Source organism: Macrobrachium rosenbergii, chromosome 12, assembly GCF_040412425.1.
Source record: "Macrobrachium rosenbergii isolate ZJJX-2024 chromosome 12, ASM4041242v1, whole genome shotgun sequence".
NCBI classification, from domain to species: domain Eukaryota; kingdom Metazoa; phylum Arthropoda; class Malacostraca; order Decapoda; family Palaemonidae; genus Macrobrachium; species Macrobrachium rosenbergii.
Window position 1 is genome coordinate 6,423,001 of NC_089752.1, and position 15,431 is coordinate 6,438,431.

At 40.4% G+C, this 15,431-nt stretch overlaps 1 protein-coding gene across 50 annotated transcripts in view; it reads right to left on the minus strand.

Moving 5' to 3' along the window:
• The window catches only part of hth (homothorax), a 643,335-nt gene that overhangs the window by 95,920 nt on the left and 531,984 nt on the right, over nucleotides 1-15,431 (minus strand). For all 50 annotated transcript variants that reach the window (XM_067113408.1, XM_067113441.1, XM_067113439.1 and 47 more), the window contains one exon: nucleotides 10,368-10,444. In XM_067113408.1, the coding sequence (XP_066969509.1) occupies nucleotides 10,368-10,444 (77 nt within the window). The remainder of the gene's footprint in view (nucleotides 1-10,367; nucleotides 10,445-15,431) is intronic.

Below are 15,431 nucleotides of genomic sequence, written 5' to 3' on the forward strand. Positions count from 1 at the left end.
ATTCCACGGTGAGGCATGGCATACTTCCACGACAACCAGCCAACACCCAAGGGGAGGGAACACCCCATAGGGTGGGTGGGTGGGTGGTGGGGGGCCTGGGGTAGGGGGTAAAGGAAAGGGGGGGGAGGGGAGCAAATTAAATTTCACCCGGTAGAGCGCAATATCCCCACCCTTTCCTCATCACCCCCTCCCCAAATTCCCATTCCTCCTGGACCATCCTCGCCCTTCCACCAATGGCGGGTAAATTCCGAAAACTTGAAATTCCAGTTGGTATTTTCGTTATTTGTCTTAAAACTGTTTACTTTTCCAGGAACGCAACAAACGAAAGTAGGAGTAGTCTTGGTCTACTATTTACTAATCCCTTTTACAAGAACAGTCCAACACTTGTCAAAGCCTATCTGTATAAAATGTTTTTTTTCTTTGAATGTAATTAATAATGTATTACCAAAGCCTTTTCTATCTCGATGATTATTTTTAGAGAAAAGAAAAACCTATTTCCAAAATTATTACTAACGCATGAATTTCACTTTTGAATTGCCTTGCGATATTTTCAGTAAAAAAAAACGTTTTAGTTTCCTCGCTATTATGACGAGGACTTTTGTCCTCAATGTATATTTGTTCAAACCGCATTTTCCATTCAAAAGTCCTATATGTATTCCAAGCGTATTCTCACTGCTTGTGCCCAACCTCTTGGCATAAAGAGCAAAGACCAAGCAAAGCAACCCTTTGGAAACCCGTATTCTTCTCACCAGTAAATTTATAGATAGAAATGAACTTTAATTATAACCTATACATAATGTTAATGTAGCATGCACACAAGCGTTGACGTAATGCCAAGAAGTATAACGCAGTGATAACAGTGCCATTACAGCTGTTATTTAGCGTGATTTCATTCCCAATAAAACACTCTTATCAGTGAGAGAAATTCCTGAGTAGAATTCTTTTTTTTTTTTTTGTTATTTAGTGTCGCTCTTTCGGAAAAAATGACTGTAATTATGTTGAGACCATTTACTTCGCATAACGGGGTTGCAATTTCTTTGGCACGCAATGAAAATTACCAGAGCGAACTTTATCATTTTCCCCTGTAATCGCATTACCTTACTCTTGCCTTTCATTAAAAAAGAAAAGATGGCGCCCTCGCTAACAACTGCGTGCAAAGCGCGCGCGAGCGTCAAAAAAAATCGCTGGTGCCAGTTCCATTGAAATAACTGATACTTGTCTGTTTATCTAATCCAAAACTTCTCTACTGAAGATTTATAATTTTTCCAATATAGAAATACCTACGCCTGACGATCTGTAAAAACTTCCTTATTTCAAAAGAGCAGAGACTGATGATATTACAACGCTGCACAAGGAATAAGTAAGCGTAATCTACATCGGTCCTTACTTTTTCTGAGGGGAAAAATAGAATGATAAACGACGTATTTATTAGGTAGGGATAGCGGTAGAGGAAGATGAACAGTAAATTATGAAGCTGATAATCGACTGAGTGAAGAGAGTCGAGGAGGAGGAGGAGGAGGAGGATGTGGTGGTGGTGGTGAAGAGGGAGGCATTTCCTCAGAGAGCTTGCATTCAACAGAGGAAAGTTTTTCAGAGTGCACTTTAATATGAGGGCGTTTATAATAAATCTATAAGGCTGAGACCCTGCCATTTAGTCGGCTGGGCAGGCAAGAATAGAGAAGAAATTTGAACACGGGGAAGGAGAGGAGGAATTAGGTCGAAGGTAAAGAAGGCGGAGAAGGGATGAAAAATAAAAGGGACGAAGAAGAAAATAAGAGAAGAGACACGAGAGAGAAAAAACTCGGAAGAGGATGATGAACAAAGGACAAAGGAGAGAGAGAGAGAGAGAGAGAGAGAGAGAGAGAGAGAGAGAGAGAGAGAGAGAGAGAGAGAGAGGCGAAGAAGAAAGACGCGAAACGAGAAGCCTCGACCATTAACTTCCAGTTCCAGGAACTGCATTAATGACTGATTGAGTGGTCCTTCTGGCGCAGTAGCAACTAACGATGACAATGACATGGAATAAGGGACACGCAGGCCCGGAACGATTCCAAGAACCGGACGGATCTACAAGAACAGTACCTTCGCTGCAAAGGCCCAATGGTCTCCACCTATGTAATGATCGCGCCAAGGACAGGGCACCTTACTTTCGATGAATGAACTCAATTGACTCCCCTCCTCCCCTCTCCCCTCCTTCTTCTTCTGTCATTTTTGCTATATATAGTCCAACAGGCTGGCCGCTGTAATGATGACAGAAGAGACTCTGCTGTCGCAAATTTCCCGGTTTTTGAGATAGGAATTATCTTTGCTTGAATAGAGTCACAAGCAATTCTCACTTTTGATATTTTATATATTTTTTTTTTTTTTTACATAACGTTCATAACTTTATTTTTTTTTATTTTAGCTACATTTGGCAAAATTCTGTTCACCACATCTGTGAATTTAGCCAATTTTGTTGTGGCTATTATATTAAAATTACAAAATACATTGTGAATTTAGTCCTCCGCACCCAAAATTCGATATTGCGCAATTTTTACTACAAAAATAAATACTATTAATATGAATTCAAGTCTTAAACCACCTCTAAGCTACTTAAGTCAAACCATCATTATGGTAGCTAAGTCGTAAACCACCAGCAAGGCAATTAATTGTATTAAGTCAATAATAAAATCCCAAGAGCAACTCAGTAATGCAATTATTATTATTATTATTATTATTATTATTAAAATTGGATAGATCATTATAATTATTAGGGTGGATTAACTTCTTTTAAAGACCAACAAATTTCGAAACACGATCCGGCATAAAATGATGTCCGTATGAAATAAAGAAAAGAAATCCATCCAAAAAGGGGTATAGTAAAACATATAATAAAGGCAAAGCAATATTTAAGTTAAAAAAAAAAAAGAGGTATACACTCAGAAAAACCTATTTCAAAACAAAGAAATGCTAGACGATGTATACACACAAGACTACAAAACTTAGAATCCTCTTGAAAAAAAAAACAATCATTAAAACAAAATTTCTGTGTGACGAGAGAGAGAGAGAGAGAGAGAGAGAGAGAGAGAGAGAGAGAGAGAGAGAGAGAGGCACAAATCCCCCGGCAGCGTACCCAGGGAATCTAATGCATAACATTACTCTGCGGGTGTGGGACGCCCTGTTATAGGCTTTTAACACGATGAAGATCCACTCTCCCCTTCTTCCCTCCCACCCTTACACCCTACCAGCCCACCCGCCCTCCACTTCATACCACACCACACACAGACACCATAATCTTGCACTATCGCACCTTAGCTGCATTACCTCACCCAGGGCCATTGCACCTTATTTCACCTTACTTTAAGGTGGACTGTTCTTAATTTTAACGGGGCGCTTCATGCATGTTATGCCTCTTTCATTTAAAGAATGGCGCCTTCCATTATATTAAAATGTAGCTTATGTAATTTCAAAGGTCAGAGACTATTTTTTTCTTTTTTGTCCTCTCATTTTCTTACACTTTTGCACTGTAGCGTCACGCTTCCTATTCTATTCAGTGACCGAAATTCTATTTACTTTTGGCTTAACAAGTTGAATTTCAAGTTACTCTTCAAATTGATGTTGTTTACTTAAAACTCATAGTGCGGTACGGAACCCATATGATGATAACTCCTCTGCGTGGCATGCCAACAGACTATAGAGATTACGGTAAACAAGAATAAAAGTCATTACTTTAAAAGTGGTATTTCGCCAAATACCGAAAACATCTAAAAGGTTTCAAAAGAAAAGTCTTGCCTTCCCAGTCTTATTAAAAGTGTGACGTCCCTTTCTGAGAGGTTTTCCATTCAGTATGAATTTACAACACTGCTCACAACCGAGTCAAGAAAAGCAGAACACGGAACAGAATTCCGAAGCCTGGCAGTGGCTGGAAAGAAGAAACCCTCTTAAAACGAAACTATTAAAAACCGCGGTTTAATTAAATTTCCTCAATCCTTTTCAGTCAAGCTTTTGACCATATACTTTCCTCTGCTATGCCAATAATTAATTTCTAACAAAACGCCTCTTTTATCGTTAATTCTGCGTCCATTTTTCCAAGGATATTCACAGGAAATTCACTTTACTTTGCAGCGCAATGGCAAAACATCTTCGGCCAACCCTTTCAAAAGACGAGGATGCTTTTTTTTTGGTTACAAATGGTACTGTCGGTGACTCTGCAACTCTCGGTAATCTAGGATAAAGGAACAATTAAGCAAGGGGAGGCCAGCTCCCTCCGTGGCCAAATTTCAACGCCTGATTCTAAAGTAAACGAATTATCGCTAAGACCCGAAACATCCGAGAAAGCGCAAAACACCTCGATCATCGAAACATCACTAACCAACAAGAAAAGCAATGACGCAATACCAAAGAAATATAACCGCGATCAAGACTTGTTTACACGCAAACAAAATCTTCACAGAAACTAATTACCCGCGGAGTATAACACACGCCGCGTAAAATTCACGGTCTAAAATGTTTGCGAGGAGAGTCAAATTCGCCAAAGTTTAAGACGGCTGGTGCACAATTCACGCCCGCTTTATCCGGGCACAATGAAAATTCCCCAAAGTTGAATCCAATTACTTTGTTTTATTGCACGTCCGGCGAGGGCTCTGGGGGAAGTTTTAAAACTTTTTCCCCTCCCTCCCCTCACATTTCTTCAGAGTTAAGAACTAAAGACAATCAATTTAAAGTTGCTTAACAAACAGCAAGTGTTGCCTTGAGCGCGTGTTACGGCCTCTCTCAGGGCGCCTCACGCCGGATTACAGTGCTAGTAGTAGTAGTAGTAGTAATAGTAGTAATAGTAGCAGTTAGGAATGTTACTTAGGCAGGAACGATGACAGATATGTGAATGATGATCTTTTCATTGCTACAAATACTGGAACTATTACTGCTACTAGTAGCAGTGTAAGTAGTAGCAGCAGCAGCAATAGTAGTAATAGTGGCAGCGGCATTAGTAGTAGTAATAGCAGCAGTAATAACGGTAGCGTTCGGAGGACTATAAAACATGCAATGGAAGACGACTATTATTATTTTAATAACATACAGAAAAATTACCCAGAAAAACAACTCGTTTACAGAAGCAAATGTCGACTGGAATATTTAAAAAAAAAAAAAAAACCTGCGCAATATTCATCATCTCCAAGACCTTAGCATCACCCTGACTCCTCGCACAACATCGGCGAAAACTTCGTCAGGCGATTAACCTCCCTCCAAGTAATTCCACACTATAACTTGCCCCCCTCCAATCTCCCCCTCTCCCCTCCAACTCCGAACAGCAACTTCACCGCCGCGTCCCTCAATGAAGAGAATATGGAAAGGGATGTCTAAGCTTATGGGATGAAGGTGGCGTTGGAATTTCCCTCCCTCCCTCTCCCTCCCCCCTAAAACTGATTTCCTCCCTAAAGACTGATTTTCTCTCCCTCAAGCTATCTCCCAGCGACCCTGAAAACCACCCGACGGTTTATGCCGATATTCTTTTTGAGAGAGAGAGAGAGAGAGAGAGAGAGAGAGAGAGAGAGAGAGAGAGAGAGAGGACGCTTCACGCCTAATTGCTTAATTCCTTCGGTGCTGATGCCTCGTCATTAACATAACTTTTAATTTGGCTAAGAGCTCAAAGATCTCGCAGAAAAGCAGCGAGCGCCCTCAACTCACGGGAAACGGGGAGAAATGGAAGGGCGGACGGATGGATGGATGGAAAGGGGTTGCGATTGATGTGTCTGTTCGGAAAACCAAAAAGCAATGGGCTGTTATGTGTAACGAGGGAAAAAAAACCGCTGACTACATCACAACGTTCACGTAATTTAAGCCAAAAAACGGTATTATTATTATTATTATTATTATTATTATTATTATTATTATTATTATTATTATTATTCAGAACACTATTCATATGAAACAAGCCCACATGGGCCACTGACATGGAATTCAAGCTTCCAAAAAATATGGTGTTCAATAGTGATTTGCAATCAGAAGCAAAATTACCAAACTGCATCAACTGCAACATAAACACCACGATCAGAGCAAGTATCTTAATACTTGAAAAATTGAACATAAGAGGGAAAATACAGCATTTCCCACAACGTACCACGATTATAATTAAATGCTTTAGACTACGACATCAACAAATAAATACTGAAGATCACCGCGTTCGTAAATGCAAGGTGATGCTGATGTCAGAGTATCACAGAAACTCAGAAACAATCAATGATTAAACTAATATCAAAACAAGCTTCAAAATTCCCCAATTATTAAAGAGATCAAAGTTCAGTGACGAGCAATTTAAGAAAATAAGAAAAGAATAAGGTGACAAGAGTAGAAAGGGTAGACGAGAAAGGGAAGAACAAGACAAGGAGGAGGAAGAAGAAGGGGACACGGTGCAAGGGAGGTACGCGGAGAGGGGAGGTGGGTAAGAAGAAAGGGAAGGGAGGGGGATGGGAGGAGGGATGGGAGGGATAGGGGCGTCGTGCCATTAGCGTCGTCTCTTAGGCGAGGGGAAAGGAGAAGTTTCCAGGTCATTAGTTTCAGGGCTCACCACGCTCTATCGCACAGCCGGAGACCCTTCCCTTCTGACCATCCCCTTCGGCCAAAACCCCTTTCTGGACCTTGCTGCTTCTGCTCCTACTGCTGCTGCTGCTGCTGCTTCTCCTACTGCTGCTTCTGCTGTTCCTCTATTTGCAGGTCAAACCTTGTTGAACTTCAACTCGAGCGCCCTTTCGTTTTAACAACAAAACACCGCCGATACTTTAATGACACTTTCCAGGTCACAGCAAGGTTTCAAGTCGAGGATTCCAGCACTGTACGCCAGTCACTTTAATTTCGCCATTTAAAAGCCCTGTCTATCAGCCAGTCGACTCTCCTCGTCTCTCACTTCTCCCGAAGGCGCACAGGACAAACGTCTCCCTTGGATCAATGGGAAAAGGTATTTGCAATTCAGCCATTTAGACTTGCAGAGCAGATTTTCTGAAGTCGCAACGAAAGGGACCCAAAGTAACGTTTGACAACGGCCTGATGGAACCAGGGTTACATTTGGAAACTATTTTTAACTAACAAGAATTTCGTAAATTACTTGCAAAACCCAATACAAGAAGGCGACTCGACTACTTTCTGAAAACAGCCTTCATACCAATGCAAGGATATTAAAACTTGGTGGAAGTCCCGATGCAAATAATTTGTCAACAAACATCCGGTCTGTGTCTGCATTAAACTGACAGCGTCATTTGTCCTGTCAAAACTATCTACCTCGTATCTGACTTTCGATTCTCTCTCTCTCTCTCTCTCTCTCTCTCTCTCTCTCTCTCTCTCTCTCTCTCTCTCTCTCTCAAGCCACACAAACCTCTTTTCTTTCCAGTTGCTGGAAGATAAATCCTTCCAGTTCATTTCCTAAACCCAACGACTCATCATTCCAGTCTGGATCCCAGGGCCACTGGACTTTCTTTATTGGTTCCCGTTCCTCGTCCATTCCCCTTTTGCACTGATGGTAAACACAGTTCGCCCAGACTCTCCCAACAAAAGGAATGAAAAAATTCATTTATTCAACTGCCATCTTTTATGTTCGGTATCTTGATTTAATAAATACACCGCAAGGCATGTTCTCGGTCGGGTATCGCATCTGGAACTGTACGTGTATGCCAGCGGTCGGCTCTGGAAACCAAATCGTTCCAGAAGTCTGTAAAATGGAAGGGGGGAAAAGAAATATATCCCGGCCATGAAAATTCCTGCACAAAAAAAAGGGGGGGAGGGGGCTAGGATTCATTTTGGAGATGCCTCGCTTTCTATACAGAGAATCAAACGTCAGGAGGGCTACGGGATTCGTCGTATTTCTCCCTCGACTTCCACACGAAAAATACTGCAAAACTGGAAACACATTCGTACTTCTGTGATTCCAGTTACATGTCGGGAGATATGCTATGAACTATGGAACAGTAAAAACCTGGGCTTTCCTTCCCAACGTCCGACGGAGAAACTCCAAGAAATCCCAAGTGGTACGTTTAAAAGGAGGGAGACGGGGGGGTCGGGAAGGGATGGGGGGGAACTGATACCAAAGTGTTACGGCGTAATCTTCGCTGGACCAGAAATCATCAATAGCAATTAGTTCTGATCTGATGGGCGACCATCAATGGCGACTACGGTAGGTCCTCTCCGCTGGACACTCGGGGCTTCCCAGAATGTAACGTCCAGCAGACACCAAGTGACCGGGCGATGAAAGCGAGCGAACGCGTCCAAAGGCGCCGCGGCGGTGATGGGCCAAGGCACAAGGCGGCGGCCAATAAGAACCCCTCCGACAATGCCAACGTAATAACAAAAGCACACGGCACTACGGACAACATTATCTTTTTGGGGAAAAACCTTTTGTTTGTTACGCAGGTCTCCTCCAACCCCGACAACAACACCGCCCCCCCCTCCCCCACTTCCTCATACTCCGATCCTATAGCAGCAAGCTATATAATATAAGGTAGGGAAAAGGAGAACCCATCGCTTCGCTTTCATCAAAGGAGAGAATGAGTTCTTTCCCGATCTCGTACAACGCTCGAGTTACCTAATCAAAAACATTGACGATTTTTTTTTTATCAGGGGACCATCGAGTTTCTCTCAAGAGCAGCTACGGAAAGCCATCGCCTGATGGGTGACTCCGAAGTCTCCAAATACTTCGTTCCATCGTATCTCATACGCCAATTCTTTATCTTCATCATTATAAATTGCGATCAAAAATCACTAGGTCATTCGGTAATTAAAATGCACAAGTACAATAACTACTTAGTTGATGGGCTTATGGCACATCAAACACAACTCGCCACTACATATTCCTCTGCTCATTTAAATCATTCGCGAATATATTGCCTCCATAAACAACCTTCAAAAAATTACTGTCAGCTAACCAACATAGGTTCCGTTCCATCTACGTACTTTTTTCCGACTGTGTGTAGTTGCTTTCCCAACCATTCGTAAACATGAAAAGCCATTATATATTATATATATCTATATATAACATGTATAATATATACATACATACATATATATATATATACTGTATATATATGTGTGTGTATATATATATATATATATATATATATATATATATATATATATATATATATATATATATATATTATATATCTATATATATATATATATATATATATACATGTATATATATATATACATATATATATGTATATATATATATATATATATATATATATATATATATATATATATATATATATATATATATATATATATATATATATATATATATACGCAGTCTCCTCACATACATAATTATCGCTCGAGTTCACTGGAATCTCCTATTCCAAAGTCTCGTTCAATGAACCACCAACCAGCGTCGACATCTGTCACCTTTCCCAGCCCCCTGCCTTTCCAGACAGGACCACCTCCGTCGTTTATAAACCAAGGAGAGAGAGAGAACTGATTTCTGCAAAGAGTTACGAGTTTTAATTCTCCTTCGTAAGCCGCACAACGCCAGAAACATTTTCCTGCAGTCACTAGACCAAATACGCAATCTAGCATTTTCGGGGTTAGAAATGGCGTTTGTGTGCGAATACACTTATGGTAATTTTCTCTTTCGGTTAAGATGATAAATATTGGGTTTATGCGTTGTTGAGTTCGAGAAGCAAGAATTTCCGCAGAACTGGAAAAGTTAAAACCGATAAAGTAGAGCTTGTGAAATAAAGCCATTGTCAATGGCAAGGTAAAATCATTTCCGCAGGGGAATCAAAAAAGCGATTGACAATTATATCTTATAAACACAGGTGACTCTTCAGGTTATTTTTTTTTTTTTTTTTTTGCTGGACGAGGTAAAAATATTTCCTCCCGAAATGATCTGCTACCACGAGCGTAGAGATCACGGACATACCATGTCATTATTTATATTAAACTTATATCTTACGCGTAGCCATTTTTTACGAATCAAAACTACTCCCAGGTAATTCAAATCTAATCCCAGAACCCTTAAAATAATCACAGATAATACAAATTCAACTTAAAATCCAAATCTAAACTTGAATATAATCAAGGTAATCAAAATTTAATCAAAAGTAATTTAAATGTAATTCCATGGAGTGTATATTCAATCCACGAAGCTGAAATTTACTTTAGACGAAATTTTGATTACATATACTTGAGTTTAGATTGAACTTTGCATTTCCTGCAATAAATTTAGGTTTCCTGGGATCAGATGAAGACTGAATTGCCTTGGATTTTAGTTTTGGGTTCCAGATAAATCCAATTCAAATTCCAGCAGTGGGAGTCCACGTTTAATACATGGAAGTCCGTCAGACGCTACACTCAGTGGCAGGAGATGGGAAGGACGACAAGGACATCCTTGAACCAGTACTCACCAATTGTTGACTTGTAGGATAGTTAAGCCGGTGTCCTGAGCCAGTTGCTTCTTCTGGTCTTCGGAGGGGTACGGGTGCTGAAGGGGGGAAGAAGGAAGACGTGATAATTAGTCAGAATCACAAAAAACCAAATTGGCTGTAATATAGTTCATTCTTATTTCTAAATTCTCTAATATAAATCCTCTATTACACCGTCACATACAAAATTGAAAATGATTTATAACCACAGTTAAAGGGCAGTTACTCTTGGAGTTGTAAATAGGCTAATGAATTATCTTAAGTTACAGTGAACCAAGTTACACCCATGGTTAATATGAAAATGACTCGGTTACTAACTGTAAAATGTTTACTAAATTGACTTCAATTCACAGGTAACCATTTAAAAAAATCAAAGTTGAATTCTTACAGTGAAAATGTTGAGTGTACTTGTTACATTTACAGCCATTTTCGCCTGATAAACATGAAGTGTAAATGAATTAGTAATAATTGAAAAAGACCAAGATCAAGAACGAAACAGTCCCCTCTCCTATCCCACAAAGGACGCAAAAATTTACATTCCTATCTTTCCCAAAATATTTCTTGTTGCCTGTCACAAGGCCAACCTTTTCACAAATTTTTTTATAAATTCACACTTTTGTGTTTGTGTGTGTGTATGTGTGTGTGTAATACTGCCAGCCAACAGAAAGACAAAACAACAGGCCTAGCCAGAGTCATAACCTTGTGCAAGTGAGAATAAAAAGCACTATAAACATAGCACACTATCTTATTATGGTTATAGCTCCTTGTACAGTGATACCACATTAATGGTGATACAGATATATTGTTACAGTAATACTCTGTGTACAGCTAAAAAGTTTTTCCTAATACCGTGCAATGTTTAATAAATCATTCAAACTACCCCTATATTTACAACGTGAATTCATAAAGGAGCTTCAAAATAATGAATTTCCCTCCCAAAATGTTTTTACTCGTTGTCCAATCACTTCGGGAGCCACTGCAATTAGTAATTCACGATCCCCTATACATTTACAGCATCAGATAAAACGTGCGTTCCTACGGAGACCAAGAGAGACAGTTTAACAAGAGTAAATGAAATAAGCCGTCTCAAAGGAAAAAGTCGAGAAAAAAGGAAAATGAGAAAAGAGGGGGGGAAATGGTGTCTTCAAGAAAACACTGACGACGACCAGCAGAGTCAATCAACGATACATTACGGAAATCAAGACCTGTTTCTCCCCCGCTCTTCCCTAAACACCTAATGTAACACCAGGAATCTCATCTCTCAACTTCCCTCCTCTCTCTCTCTCTCTCTCTCTCTCTCTCTCTCTCTCTCTCTCTCTCTAATAGTACTTCCTCCTCTCCTACATCTCACAGACCCCGATCTCCTTTTCTCTCTCTCTCTCTCTCTCTCTCTCTCTCTCTCTCTCTCTCTCAGCATCGCGCGTACAAACGCGCACAAGCGCAATCGCTCGCTTTATTCCTCCTAAGTTTTGTTAAACATTTCGGGATCTTTTCACCAACACATAATGTCGCCGATGTTCATTTTAAAACAGACTTTTTGAAGCCATCCAACCATTCAGTTTCCAAAGGGTCTTTCTGGGGGAGGGGGGATAGGGGGGGAGGAGGCTGATAGTGTGTTTGGCCATCGTCGACACCACATAGCTCCGTTCAGGAGGGTCAATCGCTCAATACGTAATCCGACGAGGAGGATATTTTCGTTATGCCTGTTTTCGTGGGATTCTGTAACGCGACTCCACGTTTATTTAAAGAGTGATTATGGGTGAATTCAAATAACTCAGCATCCAAAGACCCATCCGCAAACTTTCAAAAAGTCGCAGGATAAAAGGAAGCCAGGATGACCTCGTGAATTGTTACCATACGAAAACATTCATTTCCTACAGAAAATACCGAGCCCGCATCACCCTCCCAACTTCTCTCTCTCTCTCTCTCTCTCTCTCTCTCTCTCTCTCTCTCTCTCTCTCTCTCTCAAAAATTGTGTGCGTTCGTGTACATATATGCGCGTGTGCGTTTAGGTGAGTATATTCCCCCACCCCCTATCGCAACAATCAGTGAATGGCGAGGGCATCCCCGTCCAGAATGCTTCGGACATGATGCGAAAGATGCTGGTGATCAGAGTTAGTCATCTTGCTGCCGCCCTGATCGAACTGATCTGATAGCGAGCGTCCATCGACGGATTTGGGTCTCTCTCTCTCTCTCTCTCTCTCTCTCTCTCTCTCTCTCTCTCTCCGAAAAGGGGGGCGCCGCCGCTGATCACCACTCGAGATTTTTTTTTTTTGTATTCCATTCAAAATAACAACTTTCGTGTCTTTCCAATATCCGGCTCCTTTATAGAGGAGCATTCCTCGACGTTTTATCTTTTCAACTATGGTGGTGTTCGACTCCGCTGTATGGAATGCTACTGTAACGAGAGAGAGAGAGAGAGAGAGAGAGAGAGAGAGAGAGAGAGAGAGAGAGAGAGAGAGAGAGAAGGCAAATATAGAAGCCAAGTTTATAGATAACAAGCTTAGTTCTTCCCTGGAATATACGAAGGTTTAACGGAAAAAAAAAATTGAAAAGTCTGACTCTTCAAAACTAAAATATTTGTCAACGCAAATGCAAACACGGACACGTTGAAATTGCAAGATTGCACTCAATGCACGAAAATACCATAAGAATGGATGAACGGGGAAAACTAATAAACATCTGAATTCTACATCGAATTCATGAAATACGTAACTACTAGAATTCTAGGTAAGCTTCAAAGGGAAATTCTCTCTCTCTCTCTCTCTCTCTCTCTCTCTCTCTCTCTCTCTCTCTCTCTCTCTCTCTCTCTCTAATGGCTACTAATAATCAGCTAGAAATCTGATTATCCAAGTTCATCGGAGTTCTTCTGACAAGTGGTTTCTAATGATCCTTTAGCAACGGGAGTGCTGAACTGCTTTAGAAGAGATAAAACTCTCTCTCTCTCTCTCTCTCTCTCTCTCTCTCTCTCTCTCTCTCTCTCTCTCTCTCTCTATATATATATATATATATATATATATATATATATATATATATATATATATATATATATATATATATATATATATATATATGTATATATATATATATATATGTATGTATATGTATAAAACTTGTCAACATAAAACAGTTATATAGTGCGTACAAGTAAATACCAGCTTGTTGGCAAAACTAAAAATACTCCGTACCAGCACCAATAAACAGAACCAATACAATGCATAACCTCGTTTCCTTTTGATATGATAATTATAATCCTTCGCTCCAAAGGAACAGCATTCCTCCCCCGCCTTGCATGTAAAACTGACAGACAGTCGAGACTGTTCGTGATCGACAGCGAATGCCCCTAAAGACTCATTCGATCCATGGCAGTCCGAAAGGTACTTGTGTATGTAGTCGGTCAAATCGTCATTATTCGGCTGCTGGGTCCTCCCACGGATCCTCCGTGGGTCCTCTAAGCGCTGGGTCATTTTACTCATGACGAGAACGACGTTTGCTTCCGCGCCTTCGATCAGCGGGAGTACGATGATTTTACCGATAAACAATAATAATTTACCAATAAAAAAAATTATTATTAATGCAGAATGAACGGTTCCATCAGGCATTACTACTCATGGAGTGCAAACTACCTGTACTTGAAGCGAGATTTCAAACAACAAACAAGCATGACTGGTTCCATCGGGCATCGCAACTCATGGAGTGCCAACTACTTAAAGTGAAATTTCAAACAACTAGAAAATATGATCAGCAATTTAGAATGAACGGTTCCGTCGGGCATCGCTTCTCATGGAGTGCAAACTATTTAAATTGAGATTTCAAACAACAAACAATGGTAGCAATACCAAAAGCAACAGAAACACTCATTCAGGCCGAAATAAACGCTGAAGTTGCCAAAGATTGCAGTCTCATAACCTAATTATGCCCAAGATCAAAACTATCTTTATTGAGGATTAAGAATTTCAAAACTAACCGTCAGGAGTTATCACTTCCCAATAACTATCGTGATTTCAAGGAAATTAATGCCATCAGAGAGAGAGAGAGAGAGAGAGAGAGAGAGAGAGAGAGAGAGAGAGAGAGAGGTTAAAGTCATCAGAGAGAGAGAGAGAGAGAAACAGCGAGCTTTCTCAGAGAGAGAGAGAGAGAGAGAGAGAGAGAGAGAGAGAGAGAGAGAGAGAAACAGCGAGCTTTCTCAGAGAGAGAGAGAGAGAGAGAGAGAGAGAGAGAGAGAGAGAGAGAGAGAGAGAGAGAGAGAGAGAGAGAGAGAGAGAGAGTCTTACCCAACATATTGAAAAACAAATCACAGACGGTGGTGCCGTAAGATCACGACATTAAGGTGCAAATCTGACATTACGATCCGACAGCAACGATCCCCAAAATACACACACACACACACACAACCCTCATTCCACGAAACTAAAATATGACACTGCAATCACAAAAATACACAAACGCACGAACAAGGGGAACAAATCCCCCCGCCCCCCCACGCACACACAAAAGTACAATACGGTAGCAAATAATCTTATACATATATCCTCCCTCACCCGTACGAAACAAGAATGATTCGAATGGAAATGATCGGTAAAAGCGAAGTAGGAATAAAATAAAGATTTTGGGAGGAAATAAGGGCGGAGGGATAAAATGGGCGTGAATGAGAGGGAAAAGTGTCAATATGACGATTAAATTTAGGGTTTCAACGTATCCGCTTGTGTACGCTGATTATGAAGTGACATGAAAACTACAATAACATATTTTTTGTTCCATTTTTTAACATAATTTTCAATTTAAAATAGTTTATCAGGAGAGAGACGCAACTGAGCTTGTTCTTAGCAATAATTCATAATGGTGATATACTTCAGATCTTATGGAATACAATGGTCGAAGATAAGAGCTTTGAAATGCAGTCAGTGGGTGGGAGGGGGGGGCGGTTAATAAGGACAATCAAAGATTATAAAAACTCAAATTGTTAAAAATCATATGAAAACTTGAGAGATAATGCACTTTATAAAATGAGAGAGAGAGAGAGAGAGAGAGAGAGAGAGAGAGAGA